Consider the following 16,592-nt stretch of genomic DNA (forward strand, 5'->3'; position numbering starts at 1 on the left):
CAAATCGGAACAGCCTGCATATTTCAGATTCTGAAAACGTCTCGGATTTCTAGAACAGTCGAGAAAATGTTTCCTTTAAGCCGTCTTCGTAACACTATTAATGCATATTTACAAAAATATTTTATTTCGTATAAAAAAACATTAGAGCAAAATACTTTCGTATTTTTTGTCAGTATTCGATTGAAATTTTACTAAACAATGAAACTACATAGACCACCAGCATCAATTATAGAAATAGTTTGCTTCCGTGTTTCACTTACGCTCGAATAGTAATGAATGATATAATATGTATTTTATAAATGTAATTGGCTTTATCATTTACGTTATCCGTTCGCAACATCAACAGCGGTCCAATAATTGGGTATAAACATCCAGTAAATTGTATCATAATTGGGTATTTTGTACAAGTATGATATTAAATTGTAAAATTTTAAATTTACTCTTAGCGAGGTTTGGTGTAAGATAATTGCTGGCTGATCCGTCTTTTATTTTCATTCATTCATTCATTTGCCATTAAATAGGGTTCTAATAATTTTGTCTTACAATAACATAATTAAAGTATCTACTAAAGAATCGCCATTACCAATAAGCCTTAGATCATCTATATAGCTAGATAGTTGCTATTTTTATTATTCACACGAGGGAGCAGGCAAGGGAACTAAGACATACAGCCTCAGCTAGAATGAATGTGACAGCTGTGAAAACATCGAAAAAAAATCTTTGTAATGCGCGCATACTAACACAAAGTGAGATAGATAAAAATCGCGAGTGTAAGACGTAGCTTGTCACTCACACTAAAGTTATAAACATGGCTTGTTTTCATAGATTTTCTAACAACAATAGTCATTATCTAGACGTATAAATTATCTAGGCCAATAGCATGCAATCTTGGTCCGTTTCAAAATATTTTTTGCAATTATAAATAAAATCTTATTCTTTAGTTTAAAAGAATTCTATAGCCATAAATAAATGATAAAATATATTTAATTGAGTGTAGTTTTTAGAACTATGTTATAATGGTTCATAAATTTCATTTTAATTAAATACACACTTATTATTGTTAAAACATAAAAACACAAATAATTAAATCGTTAATTTTTAATTAATATTTAAAGTATTAATATCAATTTATAAGTTAATCATTGTTGACAATTGACTGATTCTTCTTCGGCGACATTTCGACTTGTATGACTGTGCAGGAAAAATTGCATTGCTCGTTGTAAAAGACTGATTTAAATGTTAAGTTTCCATAGACAAACTCACCGCCGTAATATTTCTCAGCTACTTTCTCTATGTCAATGTGTATGAAGTAATGTCCCTTTAAGATAAAAATGTAAGTTTTTATTTTATCCTTATTAATAATTTATTTTATACCTTTGCTAAAAAAAGGCAAAATTCCACCTTCGCACGACACGCCACAAGTTACGATATCATCCCCACTATCTGGATGTGTGGCGGTCCTCCACAGTGCGGTTTTCAAGGAGCTTTCTTCCACGTGCTACAAAGCTGTGGAATGAGCTTCCTTGTGCGGTGTTTCCGGGACGATACGACATGGGTACCTTCAAAAAAAGCGCGTACACCTTCCTTAAAGGCCGGCAACGCTCCTGTGATTCCTCTGGTGTTGCAAGAGATTGTGGGCGGCGGTGATCACTTAACAATAGGTGACCCGTACGCTCGTTTGTATTCCATTTGTATTCCATAAAAAAACGTTTAAAGTATAGCACTATTAATAAGAACTAATTTAATATTAATTAAACATCTAATACTAAACTATAATGAAACTATTGAAAATCCTATCCGTCAAAGGGACCCCTGAGGACGAGTGGGCAAAATCTCAGTGGCTCTATTGGTTGCGACGATGTATTAACTTGAATGGATACTATTTTGAAGAGACTATTTTACTAGTGAGAGGCTCCTTTGCACGGGATGCCGGCTAGATTATGGGCACCACAACGGCGCCTTACCACAACGGCGCCTATTTCTGCCGAGAAGCAGTAATGTGTAAGCATTATTCTGTTTCGGTCTGAAGGGCTCCGTAGCTAGTGAAATTTCTGGGCAATTGAGACTCAACATTTTATGTCTGTTAAGGTAACGAGCGCAATTGTAGTGCCACTCAGAGTTTTTGGGCTTTTCAAGAATCCTGAGCGGCAGTGCATAATAATGAGCAGGGCGTATCAATAACCATCAGCTGAACATTCTGCTCGTCTCTTATTATTATTAAAAAAAAAGATATGATAAAATGAATAAGTTATTCATAGTAGCTGTATGCTAGTTGAATCAGCTTTTAAATTTTCTAAGAACATTTAGTTTGACCATCGTAAATGTGTAATAAACCTATTATATTATGTCCTATAATAATTCATTATTAAGTTATTATAAAATTTATTAAGTACAAAATAAAAAGTGAGTGGGAGCTGTACTTATCAACATAAAACCAAAATAATTAAATTCGTGAATAATATAACTTATTTAATCGTCAGTTATATTAGTTTTAATCAGCTTTTTATACAATTCATAAAACTCATCATTTACTTTTATTAATTCACTTGTATCTCAAATAACTGTTATTACAATCACTAAAGAGAACACGAAGTATGGTATAAGAGAAGTTATGGCAATATATATAGCGCTCAGGCTAGCGATTTTTACAGACATAGGCAGATCTGGGAATACCTGTCAAATGTTATATAATATATATAATTTATTTATTTTTCAAAGTTTCATTATAAATGGAAAATTTACAGTGCCACGCGCTCTATATGAAACGACATTTGCATTTCTGTGATGCCATAATAATATGAAACCTCTTAATTTTTTAACATGAGTACAATAAAATTTATTATTTATATTTTTTTCTTCATACATGTTCGCCAAATAATACGTACTCGAGCATAGTTAGTGACCAGTGATGTTGTATAAAAGGTTATAGTAGAGGAGCACAAGAGTCTAAATAAGAGGTTACTTGAGCGTCGTGGGTACCTATTGGATTGTGAAGGTTTGTTGTCTCTTTCACTGACGGGGGGGACATGTGCAGAATGAAGTTTCAAAATGTAATAAAAAACAGTTATAAAGAAATACGATTGTTCTTAATAGTTTCTGCCCAAGTGTTTTTGATAACGAAAAAATATTAATCAGCCGGATTGCATGATGGGGGTGGCCATACGAAGGGGTATAAAACAGGATTTTTTTCCAGCATGTTAGACATTGAGAAAGGATGTTAAGACATGAACCCATGACATAAGACATGAACGATTTGGACGTGACCAAAAGTCATGACCGATTTTTGAAAAAGCAAAAAAATCATGAACTTAAAATAGTCAAGCGTGTCTGATTATTAAATAGACGATTCATCTTAATGACCATGTCATCCTGACTCATAATCTGAAAATTAAGTGGAGGAATTTCTTTAATCTTACTGTTTGATGGCTGTAACATATATCAAACTTACTGAATCAAAATTGTATAAAAAATTTAAGCTTACAGAAACAAGTTTTTTTCAAATGTTTGCTACACTTTTAAAAATATAGGGGTTGATGACGTACAGGGCTGAGGCGTGCCGGTGCTGGTTATTGTACTTAGCAGGCTATGATTCATTACAGTAAGAATTTCTAGTCTTACAGTCATAACGTTACTCGGAGGGTCCACTAGCTCTCAGTCTATGAATTCCATAAACGCTTTATAAAAAAAGCGGCAAGGGCGAGTCGGACTCGCTATGAAGGGTTCCGTAGCAGCAAGTAACAGAATATAAATGTTGTTGTAGTTCGTTGTATCTTTGACCGATGTTTTAATCATAGTGTATTTTTTTTTTCGAACAAGTGATTGTTAATAGGATTTATAACGTATTAAAAAAACTTATTACTAGATCTCGTTCACATATATTTTTATTGGTTTTATCATTCTCTTATTTTAGAAGTTACAGGGCGGGGGGACACATTTTACCACTTTGGAAGTGTCTCTCGTGCAAACTATTCAGTCTTTTGAAGACAGATACACGAATGGGTTTGATGAAAAAAAAATTTGATTTTCAGTTCTAAGTTGACATTGAGTTTTTGAAACGATCGATTCTTTTTATCAGACCGGCTGCTCTAGACATGCGACCCTATTTATTGGACTCAGGTATTGTGGCACCGTGAACGCTCTTATAAGTCCCAAAATCCCCGCTTGGGCTCCCCTACTATAATTATTACTTACCTTAACAAAAACACAATTTTGAGTAACATTGAGCATGGATTGGAATAACGGTTTCATGAAGAGGTGATCGCATGGCTTCTTCATTTGAAGGCGGACAAAAGGAGATCCATTTATTGTTGCCTCTACTTTGCCCTTAAATGTCATTAAAAAAATATTTATTAACAATTAGCTACCATAAAAGATAACAGGATAAAACTATCATCTAATAAAAAGTATAGGATACTTTATGCGATTCTGAGATCTGATTAAAATTGTACACAGCATTCATCAAATACAGAAAGAAAAGAAAAGTGGACATAAGCAGTGAAATTACTGTGGGACTACATATCTTAAGTCTGCTAAATTTGGGTTTTTCATAACCCTAAGCGGTACTGCATTGTAACAGGCAAGGCGTTCCACTTACAATAAGGGACAAGCACAACTAGCTTAGTGTTAAGTGATCACCGCCGCCCACATTCTCCTGCAACACAAGAGGAATCACAATCATTCATTCGTACCATGAGGTGTTATTTCAACCTAAACTGGATAGCTAATTTGTCAAAGTGACCGATTCGAAAAAAGTTGCTACTTCCTTAGAGGAAAGTGAATCGTGTTGTAAATAACTTTTAAAAAATAGTGAAAACATAGAAAAGAAAAATTTTATTGATTAAAGATGAGTTGAGAATACTTTATTGGATATTTTTGTAAAACAAAATAGTGAAAATAAATACCAAAAATGAAAACACTAAAAAATGTGTAAGTCTTCCCTACATAACCTCATGCGCAGCTCAGAGTGTTGCTCCAGAGTTTATAACACTCTTGTGAACATGATGTATCAAGGGTTGACTTAACAAGACTCCTTGGGACACCACAAAAAGGTTCAAGACCAAATTAAGTGCTTTTGGCACCAATTCTTGCAATTTCGTCAGCGCATTTATTGCCTTTCGATCCCTGCATGTCCTGGAACCCATCGAAGCCTAAATCTGATTTTGTCTCCCATAGTATCCAGTATTCAGAAGTTGTATACAAGTCTTGAGACTGTACAGACACATCCAACGTACGATCCTGACTTCGATCCATTGGTATAATTTTTAAGGCTCCCGTTTTGGCTCCCTGGCATATCAATGATAGACTTACCCGCGTTGGAACAACATCTTGTTTTATTACAATATCGTAAGCCAAATTCACGCCGTTTTCTATTTCAGCTCTTACATCGCAGCAGCTTTTCTGCTTGGGTCCTTTACATATTTCTAATTTCGTTATTTGTAATGAAAATTTTCCCTGAAATAAATGTTTTTCGTGTACTTTTGTTTATTTTAATATTAATGCTGATGAAAAAAAAAAGTGGTTTAATGATCGAGTGAAGCTAAGTGCTATGATGGTACTTGATCACAATGTGTTTTGATAATTGGATTGGATTTAGTATCATGTTGCAGGAGATGAGATGTAAATGATATTAAAGCTGGTAGATATTGGATCTCTGATCATAAAGTATTCTTATTAAAAGGTAATGCATATTTTTTGAGAAATTACAAAAAAATGTTTTTAACCTCAAATGAGATAAAAACCAAAAATGGGGTTCAAATCGAGTAGACAAAAGTTTGAAGGATTGTTGACAATAACTGTAGCTCAGACTTTAGTTGTAGAATGGGAAACCTCAAACTTTGTCGAGGAGAGACCTGATGTGCTGTGGGAAGGAACCAAGAGGCTAGTTACTGTCCATTGCAGCCTCTGGATTACTGAGTGTAGCGCATAAATGGCAACGGAAGAGATGCTATCCCGATCGAGACAATCAGACTAGATGATGTATGTGTATCTTTCACATCAACTACAACAAGATATGACATATTATGACAGTCGGCAATATGGCCAACAAAATGGACTCATACGGTTTTCATTCCACTAAATAAAAATGGTTCTACCAAGAAGTGTAGCAACTACCGCCTTATTGCACTAATATTTCACACAAGCAAAATCATGTTACACATTTTAAATGAACGACTGAATATCTTCCTGTCCAAGTAAATAGTACTAGAACAGGCCAGATTTGTTAAGGGGTTTGAACAACCCAACTTACATTTGCTTCGTTGACTTCTCGAAGGCATTTGACTCTGTAAAATGGCATAAGCTATGGAATGTTTTACTAGTCATAGGTACACCAAAACACTTAGTTTATCTTCTCAGACGTCGTTATAAAGATGAAATTGCATCGTTGTGGATGGATGATGTTCTGTCAAGAACCTTCCATCCTAGCGCGCGGCGTTAACCAAGGATGCATAATACCACCGCTTCTGTTCAATGTTTACAATTACTATCAGCTGAACGTCTTGCTGGTCTCGTCCCTTACTGTCATAAAAAAATGTTTATATAGAACTCATAATGCGCATTACTCTCGAAGACTGGACAGATAATGTTACTATTGTTGACTACAAAATATCAAAACTGCGCTACGCAATGATACTACCTACTTTGTTTCCGACCAGTCTTAGTTATATGGAAGAGCTATCTCTCAAAATGGAGCACATGAGTTTGGGTTAAAGATGAACCTCAGTAATACCAAGATGATGATTGTTGATCGAGCCAACAATAACACGCACGAACTTACGAAGATTGCAAACAATGAGGTTGTGCAATCTTATCTATGTCTTGTTGCTTTAATCTCAAACAATGGAGATTGTGAAAATGAAATAAGGCGTATGGCGATAGCAAGAACTGTAAACTGAAGAAAATATGGAAGAACAGAAATATAACAAAAATTACGAAAATCCGGCTCGTCCAAGCACTTGCTTTTCCCATATGCGCCAAGTCGAGAAAAAGAAAATTAATGCTATGGAGATGTGGTGCTGGAAGAGAATGCAGTTTCGTGAACTGAGTTTCGCACCAACGTCTCCATTCTCCAAGAATTGCCAAGAGTGTCACGAAGAAGAAAAAGAGTGTTTAATGGTGACGTTTAAGGTTTTAATGATTTAACAAATACTGTTATATAACTTTTTTATAAGACTTCAATCTATTACTCAAATGTATTGAATATTTGTATTTTTTTTAAATAAGAGGGGGCAAACGGGCTAGAGGCTAACGGGATTATATGCGCAATGTGTTCACCTGTAATTGCAAGAACGCAATTTCCTGTCTTGACAGACTTAAACATAATAAAAATAAAAATATTTAATTGAATTTGGTGCGCGGTATTGAATAGAGTAGTACAATAAAAATAATAAACGACAAAGACTTACGTATTTCTTTTCAGTGTTTGATGAAAGTACTATTAACGACAGAAATATCGCATACTTCGTCAACATTATTTATATCAGTGTTGTGCTCAGGCTGAAATAACTAAAATAGCTTGTAACTATAACTGGATGTATGATATATTACGTTAACTGTTCCTAAAATTAATAGTACCCCGATTAGATCGCATGTAATCACACGAGATTGTAGCATAATTGGGTAATTTCAAATGAAATATACATGTAAATAAAATTGGTATGTCTGAGTGTTTTGTAAAAATAACACGTTTTACTAGACTTATGTCCTTTCCGTTATGGGAAACTCTGATCGCCCGGTATGCCTCAGATCGGCACATTTAGGCTCTCGCGCAGCATTCTGTCAATTCGTATTATTGTACGTGTAGCAAAAAAATGCTTATAATAAGTATGATTTGAGTGAATGTATCTGAAAGCTTTTTAAACAAGCTTTAAGATCATGCAAAATAAACCATATTATAAACATAACAAGGGCCACAACTTGGTGAGAGAGTTGGGTGCCGTACAGGACACTCAGTTTTGGTGTATCTGATAAGTCTAGTGCCCTGGGGCACTGCCGATTTGGGAAGGTTAATATTTACACGAGACTTATACCGTCTTAGCCAGGCTATTCCAAACTGAATAAAGCAATTTTCCTTAATATGATTTCGAATCAACCCGGTATTAATCTAAGCATTGGCACTAACACCTATAATTCCTATAAGTCGTAGGTGAATAGCACTACACATTCAACCTGCGCTTTATAGTATGTGAACTAGCGTAAAGAAAAGTGAAAACTTCATTAGCGGCGTTGAGCACCTTTCTTGGGATGGGAATAAAATGTTAAGCTCGCGTCAGGACACGTGCCCTGATCGAAAATTCGTAAGAAAGTCGTTGCCATTATGGATGAAAGTTGATTTTTCTGAGGGATAAACTTTTTAATGTAAAATAATTGTAATAAATCTCAAGTGTTAAATTTTTTATGTAATATGAATTGTAATTTTTGTGTACGATAGCGCATTAAATGAATATTGTATTTAACCACGTAAATGCTAAGTAATTTACTTACAAGTTAACTAACTTAACTTACTAACTTACTTTTTATAATGATAAACAACGCAATTCGTGCGAAATTATTTATTTATTTATTTATTCATGTATAGGAAACAAACAGTATTATGATACTTAAATATTAACAAATCTTAAAACTTACACTTTCACCAGTGAAGTTTCCAACAATTTATACGACACTTTTAGTTAAAAGGTTAGCAACGGTAAGATAAAAACCACAAAACAAAAGTAATACAAATTAACAACTAATTACAAGCTATATAAGTTATACAATACTATACACGCCTATTATACAATACTATAATGAATTAGTTACAAATGAGATACGTATTCAGAAAAAAATGTAAGAATGGGGTTAAAAAGAATCAGTAATTATTTAAATTATCACAAACCAATGATCTGAAAACATTTAACTTTTCATGAAATATGTCAATATGACTGTATGCTCTATTATAACAGCTACATGCCCGAATTATAAACCTGTTCTTTCCATGTACTGTTCTCGCATAGGCATCATCTAATACATCTTTGCATCGGGATGTAGGCCTTCTGCAGTGTAATCCTATTTTACTTAATAGAAATGGAGAATCAGCTATATTATGTAATAATTTATATAAAAATATTATGTCTCTATGGGTTCGACGGTCTTTCAAAGAACTTAAATCGTTGGAGTGAAAATTAAACGTGGGATCTAAATTTTGTCGGAATTCTAAATGCTTAATGAATTTATTTTGAATACGTTCCAAGCAGTTTATATGAATATTATAGCAGGGGTTCCAAACAACTGACGCATACTCAAGATGTGACCTGACAAAAGCGTTGTATAAAATTAAATATGTATGCAATTTTTTAAACTCACTTCCCTGCCTTAAAATGAAACCAAGCATTTTATAAGACTTATTAATTATACGATCATAGTGGGTTCTAAATGTGAGTTCACTATCCAGGATTACCCCCAAAATACTCTAACCTCTTGAACTCTTTTTAATTTTGTGTCATATATCTGATAATTATACAGTATTGGATTAGATTTTCTTGAAAAACTTATGGCACAACATTTTTCAACATTTATAGTGAGACCATTTTTTACGCAGTAATTACCAAGCTTATTCAAGTCAGTCTGGAGGAGTATGCTATCATCTGAATTCTTAATTTTTGTAAATATTTTATTATCATCAGCGTATAGAAGAGAGCTTGTATTCCGAAATATATTGTCTATATCGTTGATGAAAATATTAAATAATAAAGGGCCAAGATGTGATCCTTGGGGAACGCCAGAAGTAATGGGGACAAAGTTGGAAGTATAGCCTTTAATCGTAACTGCTTGGGTTCTATGTGTAAGGTAACTTTCTAGCCATCTTAGAAGGTTGCCATGGATACTATATCCACTAATTCACAAAGATTGGTCTCAGTGGATCTTTTGTTAAGAAAACCGTGTTGGTTTATTGATAAAATATTTCTTACAGCTGGGTAAATGGTATCATAGACTATTTTCTCAAATAATTTAGGAATAGTAGAAAGTTTTGATATAGGTCTATAGTTTTTTATATCGTGTCTATCACCGCTTTTAAGAATTGGAGTAACGTAACACATTTTCCAGAAATCTGGCATAAGGCCTTGTTTTACAGATAAATTGAAAAGTATGGATAAGGGTGGCGCCAAATTCATATAGCAGTTACGCAAAAATATAGGATGAATACCATCTGGACCGGTTCCTTTAGATACGTTTATATTTTTTAAATATTTTTTTACTAAAGGGGTGGTACACTTTACAGAGCAAATGTCAACTAAATGAGAACTTTCAGTATCTGAGTACTGAGGTACAGAGTGTTATTATGTGATTCAAAGACAGATAAAAAGTAATTATTGAAGAGCTCAGCAATATGAGCGCCTTCTGTAGCTGTTTGATTGTCCAGATAAACTGTCTCAAGAAACTGGGTGCTATTGATTTTGTTTTTTACAAAAGACCAGAAGAATTTTGAATTTGTGCCTATGTTATTCTCTGCTCTATCCAAAAATTTATTGTAACATGAAATTTGTGTTTCTTTCTGAATGTTCCGAAGCTCTGAGAAAAGTTGGTAATCAGATTCTCGACCATAAATTTTCCATTTTCTATGAGCCTTTAATTTATTTTTTATTATTTTAATAAGTCGTTTAGAGTACCAGGATGGGTATCTATGTGATTGCTTAACTTGTTTCAGGGAAACGTATTGATCTATTATAGTGTTAATAATGTTATAAAAATTATCAATTGATACTGCGACATTGTCAGAGTTTAATTCAGTGAATTTAGAAAGAATATTAGTTATTATTAGTTATATAAATATTTAATTTAATCAATTTTAGAAAGAGCATTATTAATCGCGTCATAGTCTGCATGGTGAAAACGGCGCACTAGCCGCGGTGCGGGAGGGAGACAAGATGTTTCCTGTTCCAATGCGCTACGTATTACTAATGCCGGGTGATGCTGTGCATCCTCGCTTATCAGTGGTTCAGAACAACGTGAAACAGAGCAAAGAAAATTGGTTATTACTAAGTCTAGAAGTCTACTATTATTGTTTAGGATGCCGTTAAATTGATATAGTCCAGCGAAACAAAGAAAAGAGTTTAAGTTATATTCTAGATTTCCACTAGACGGATTTACTATTGACCATGCATCACTGAATACATGATTTGGAGTCTTATCCCACCTAGCATTACTTATGTTGAAGTCACCCAAAATTAAATATCTATCATTTGAATTATTCATGATTATATTGGACAGAAATTCGAAAAGACCTTGTTGTCCGTGGAGCTGTTCAGGGCTATGTGGAAAGTATGCACAATATATCTTCAAGCATTTCAACACGGGTGCTTTAGACAGGACAATATTGACGAAAACAACCTCTGCGTGCGGCAAAGACGGAGGCGTAGCGGAGATGTCGCGCTCGTCGACGTGCAATGTGCGGCGCACGGCCACCAGCACGCCGCCACCACGACCCGCTCCCTCGCGGTCCGCGCGATATACTAAGTATCTTGAATCGAAAATTTCGTAATCAAAAATTCCTGGCAGAAGCCATGTTTCTGTCAAACAAATAACGTCATAATCATTTGAAAGTACATTATTTAAAAAGGCATGTGTTTTGGTTCGTAAACCACGAACATTTTGATAATAAACCTTAATACCCATAATTAAAATAAATAGTAGATACTTTATTTCTAATTAAGAGAACTGTTTCTGATTTATTATTACGAATACAGAACACTAAAATTTTTGGACTATAGGTGACTAATAATAATTTCAAATGAATTAAGTATTTTTTTAAATTGTAACCAGAGCACATTTTTAAAAAATTGTTTGTTAAGCACTGCAATGATGTAATAGAGAGTAATTTATCTATTAGAAGGAAGCAAATTATAGAAGCTAATTCTTGTAATTTAATCCTAATTGCCTATCGCTTTAACTATGTAAAAGCTGTTATAATATAGCATTTGACTGTAAAGATATTAATATAATGAAGTAATAACAAATAATTCTAATTAAAAAGTAAATAAAAGGTTTCAAAGTTGGAATTAAACAAGATAACAAATAAATATTATTTAACACAAAGTAAATATAAATATTTACAAACTGTCTATTATCACTTACGTGATTTTCTTTAAATCGTCTTCGGTATTTATATAGATAATTGGTGAGTCAGCCTTTCGTCTAACCATTATTGTACAATTACGCACCCAGCACATAGTGTAATTATTCTCTTTGGCCAGTTGTTTCGCACGACGGAGTAGGTATTTATTTTTGCTGGTAAGATGGTCGTTCGCATATACCTTGTTGTCACAAGTAAAGCCTAGATCGGAAGCAGTCAAGTCCTTATTCTTTCTTAGAGCGTATAGAAACTCATCCTTTTTGTATCTAGCTTGAAGTTTGATTACGATCGGTTTGGGTTTCTTGTGTTCGTTGGTGGTTTTAACAGCTACACGGGTGACGAAGTCTAGGTCCAATGACGGGTTGATGTTATATCCGCAACACTTAGCTAACATGTTCACTAAGTCAAGTAGGTTTTCATCCTTTGTTTCGGGAATCCCTATTATTTCAATATTTGAACGTCGCACACATTGATCTTTACGATCGTTTTCTTTAATTAATGAACACAACTCTTTTTTTAGTTCCAAACACTCTAACTTCAAACTATTATTGTCGGTTTGAAGTGATTCAATTTTAGTATTATGAGCGTTAACAGACAATTTTATCTCCTCAAATTTTTCATTGAACCACGTCATTGACTCTTGAAGGCTTGCGATTTGCTGGTGAAAGTCTATTAACACCTCATTAAATAATTCTTTTATTGTTTTTTTAATCATAGTTTCTAGGGTTTCTGTAATTTTGACCTGCATCTTTTCCAGATTATCCACAGTAACGTATTTACTACTCTGAGGGGTTTCAACCTGTCTCTTGCGTTGAGTAACATTATTATCACTTTCCTTGGAGTTATTAGTTGGAGCCATAGATGTGAAAGCCGAGGATGGCAGTGCGTTAATATAGGTTCAAGTAATATGTTACGCGCAGTGCATACAAAAAGTTCACGTTCCAAGCCCAATACGATTCAAATTCAAAGTAATAATAAAACAAGCACACGCAAAACGGCTTAATATTTATGTTATTAGTTTTAGTTAAGTGTCTTATGTAGCAACAAGACAGGTATATAGATAGGATATTCCCTAACTATTCCAAAATATTCAAAAATGCACAACGTTAATGTTCAAGTTTTCACTTCTGCCGGCACTTCCGGAGTGTTACCGGTTTTTTTAATTGATTTTAATAGCCTTTGAGGCCAATTTTGCTCTTGTCGATATCGTTAATTCATTCTCATGCTATTCTACTTACCTGCAAATTATTTTTTAAATCTGCAATAATTGTAAAATATAACTCAATATGTATATTAATACATATTGTTTGTCTGTTTGTGTAGTATATTGAAATGTTACACACATGTAGGACAACGCAGTTAAAAGGACAGGATACAACATGCCCCTAACCCCTACAAAGTCGCTGGCAGAATTTTGTTATCATATACAACCTATCCGTTAACATGATCTAACTTCACAACAATTTTCGTCCAGATCGTGCAAGCCGGTCTTGAGTTGTAAAAGGACATTCCTGCAAACATTCTACCTTCGCACGGCACGCCACAAGTTAGGATATCATCCCCACCATCTGGATGTGTGGCGGTCCTCCATAGTGCGGTTTTCAAGGCGATACGACATGGGTACCTTCAAGAAAAGCGCGTACACCTTCCTTAAAGGCCAGCAACGCTCTTGTGATTCCTCTGGTGTTGCAAGAGAATGTGGGCCGCGGTGATCACTTAACACCAGGTGACCCGTAAACTCGACTTTGTCCTCCTATTCCATAAAAAAAACACATTTTTAGAAACACAGAATTTGTATCAGTCCACAGAACAGGTAAAAGACATTATCAGTCAGTCATTTAGCATTTATTTATTTATAATATCTTCTTATCTTAAATCTTATTTAAAAATAAAGTGAAATTAGAAAGGCACTATACTAAAGTCTGAGTAAAGTGTAAGTACGATATACAGACTTCAGCCTAATTCTATGGTTTTGACAATGCTCTGACGCTAGTCTGACGACTTTTTGATGATGTATTTGTGACAACAAGGTGACAACGTACCCAGACATTTATCTGACCTATCATTTCTATGACAACAAGAATGTACGTCATTTACATCAAATTCTCTTCATTGTTTATTTTGAAATTTATCTTAACTAAATAAATTTCTCCAAAAATCGATAAAATCTTTTAAATCCATGACGTTAACTGGACGATTAGGGCACCTATCAAATGGTGCATTTCATACTTAGTTTAGTGTTAAAATTTATAAGTTTAATCTGTGTTATTGCTGTGGCCGGATTATGGGCTGGTGCAGATATTGATACAAGGCCCAAGAATAGGGACGAGCAAACCCTTCTAGGTGGTGTTGTGTGGTCCCAAATAATTTTGCCTGTAGGCCTTATTATATCCATGCTATCAGATAATGATATGGGAATTATGGTTCACGGTTATTTTTTATTCATCGGAAGCTTTCTGTTAGTTATCACTGGAGTTTTGGAAGTAAGTTCCCGTTTTATGCTTCCCCTTTTTCTGTGATTCAATAGATAAAATAGTATAAGGAAATAAATTCCTCGTGCTATTTTACGTTTGTAGAAAGAACAATATTGAAGTAAAAGAGGTATGAAAAACAAACAATGGAAATATTATTATTCATTCATTCATTTATACCTTAATATACACTCGCCTTGTTCCCGTCGGGGTTGGCAGAGACAATAAAATGCCACTTGCTTCTATCCTTACAAAACTCACGCGCTTCCTCTACATTCATTACTTCATAAATATTATTATACCGCATAATTTAGTTAAATAAAGTGTAATTCAATTTCATTAAATTATTTTTATCCAATTAGAGATAAATTATCATTTTTTAATTTAAAACTTGTATTTAAATTAAATATATAATACCTATACCTATTGAAATTTATTCTCGTCCATTGGTTGTGGTTTAGAAGACATGAGTTACAAGAGGCTTGGTAGCTGAAGTATGGTACAAATGGTCTAGTTCAAGTCTAGTTGACCAGCTAACGTCAGGGTGTCGAATTTGCGTGACGGTGTGCGCGCTCATCGTAAATATCCACTCCCATATTTTTTCCCTAACGCGCAAAAAAAAGTACATAACTTCAAAAATGTAAACCAATTAGTTGGGGACAAGAATAGCAAGCGTCTATCACTCAGCCGTTTAATGAATGAAAAGTATTTTATATCAAATTAGTAATCTAAAAAATATATCGTGAATGTGTTGTTGAAAAAAATTCTATCATGACCATAGTCTTACATATATAAACAAACAAAGCGCGCGAATCTGTAACATAGAGATACAGATATTAACAAATCAAAATTGGCAATGCATTATCATTTATCGGCACTGACCTGTATAAATACCACTGGACAGGTTGTTCCATAATTATATGTTTGACAGCAAATTTCTTGTGCCTATTTGAAGCGCCACTCGCGAGCGTCCAGAGAACAAATTTTCACGTATAATACAAATGGTTCGAAGGAACGCACAATACTCTGAAGTATTTTTGCATTTTGAATTAATTTCGTTCATTTTCCGTGCTATTTATACTTTAAGAATCAACGTAATAAAGTACACAATTTTTTTAAATAGTTTCCCACTATCTATCGATGTTTGCTGAAGTTGTCATCGCTAGTTTTAGTACCGCAGAATCTCGCTAAATGGCCAACAGCGCCAAAAGGACAAATATCAAACAGGCACAAAAGCATGGAATTTGCACTCAAGAAATCTCATAGCATTTGGGTTAAAAGGCATAAAAGGCATTTAATTTCTCAAAATGATTCCGTTAGAATTCTTTTTGATGTCATTTCTAATAACTACTAGATACTACTACCGCTTCGGAAACAAATGGCGCTCTGAGAGAGAAGAAGCGGTGCAAGAAACTCCCAGCATTCTTTTTTTGCGCTCTTTTCAATAAAAATATACAATATTGTACAGTCATTTCTATCGCTATAAAATAATCACAATCTAGTCCCAGGCTTGTCGATCATTTAGATATTCAGCAGTGGAGTAATAGGATTTACGACAGCACCATTTTTTTTATAAAACATCTAAATTTATTTATAGAATAATGCCTGAACAGTGGCTGGGACTTTATTATAGAAGTGTATACATTTACCCTTAAAGCTATTATGTATCTTATGATTTCCTCAAAACAATGCCTGATTCAAGAAATTTTCAACATTTTTTATTTTTTAGACAGTGAATGAATGCAGGAACATGAAACAGCCCCAGCGAAGTACAAGTGTTTTGGAAGTGGTTCGGGAGGGGAGTCGTATTTTCGATACATTTGATAAGTATTACCTGGCTATTGGAGTCCTTTGTCTTGGAGCTGGCGCCTTGACCTTTTTGGATTTCCTTTTTACTGTCGCAACGTAGAAGATATGAAGTATATACTTTTAATTGAACACACAAGTCTTAAAATATATCACACTATTCTATCAATTGTGTAATATTATTTGTACAGTCTTCCTGGTGTTAA

At 34.1% G+C, this 16,592-nt stretch overlaps 1 protein-coding gene across 1 annotated transcript; it reads right to left on the minus strand.

The window, feature by feature from the left end:
- Positions 1–1,135: 1,135 nt before the first annotated feature.
- On the minus strand, positions 1,136–12,857 carry LOC126965480 (uncharacterized). The gene is made up of 4 exons (XM_050809112.1): positions 12,852–12,857; positions 5,308–5,451; positions 4,192–4,323; positions 1,136–1,318 (listed from the first exon to the last, which is right to left on the minus strand). The coding sequence occupies exons 1-4, from the start codon at positions 12,855–12,857 to the stop codon at positions 1,136–1,138; spliced, it is 465 nt and encodes a 154-aa protein (XP_050665069.1).
- Positions 12,858–16,592: the final 3,735 nt, after the last annotated feature.

Source organism: Leptidea sinapis, chromosome 7, assembly GCF_905404315.1.
Source record: "Leptidea sinapis chromosome 7, ilLepSina1.1, whole genome shotgun sequence".
Taxonomy (NCBI): domain Eukaryota; kingdom Metazoa; phylum Arthropoda; class Insecta; order Lepidoptera; family Pieridae; genus Leptidea; species Leptidea sinapis.

What these genes read in the sequence shown, in the direction of transcription:
- LOC126965480 (XM_050809112.1), bottom strand. An exon ending in AAGATGTTGTTCCAACGCGG is followed by an intron (nt 4,324 to 5,307) that starts GTAAGTCTATCA and finishes ATGACATTTAAG; the next exon opens with GGCAAAGTAGAGGCAACAAT. An exon ending in AAAATTGTGTTTTTGTTAAG is followed by an intron (nt 1,319 to 4,191) that starts GTAAGTAATAAT and finishes TTTATCTTAAAG; the next exon opens with GGACATTACTTCATACACAT.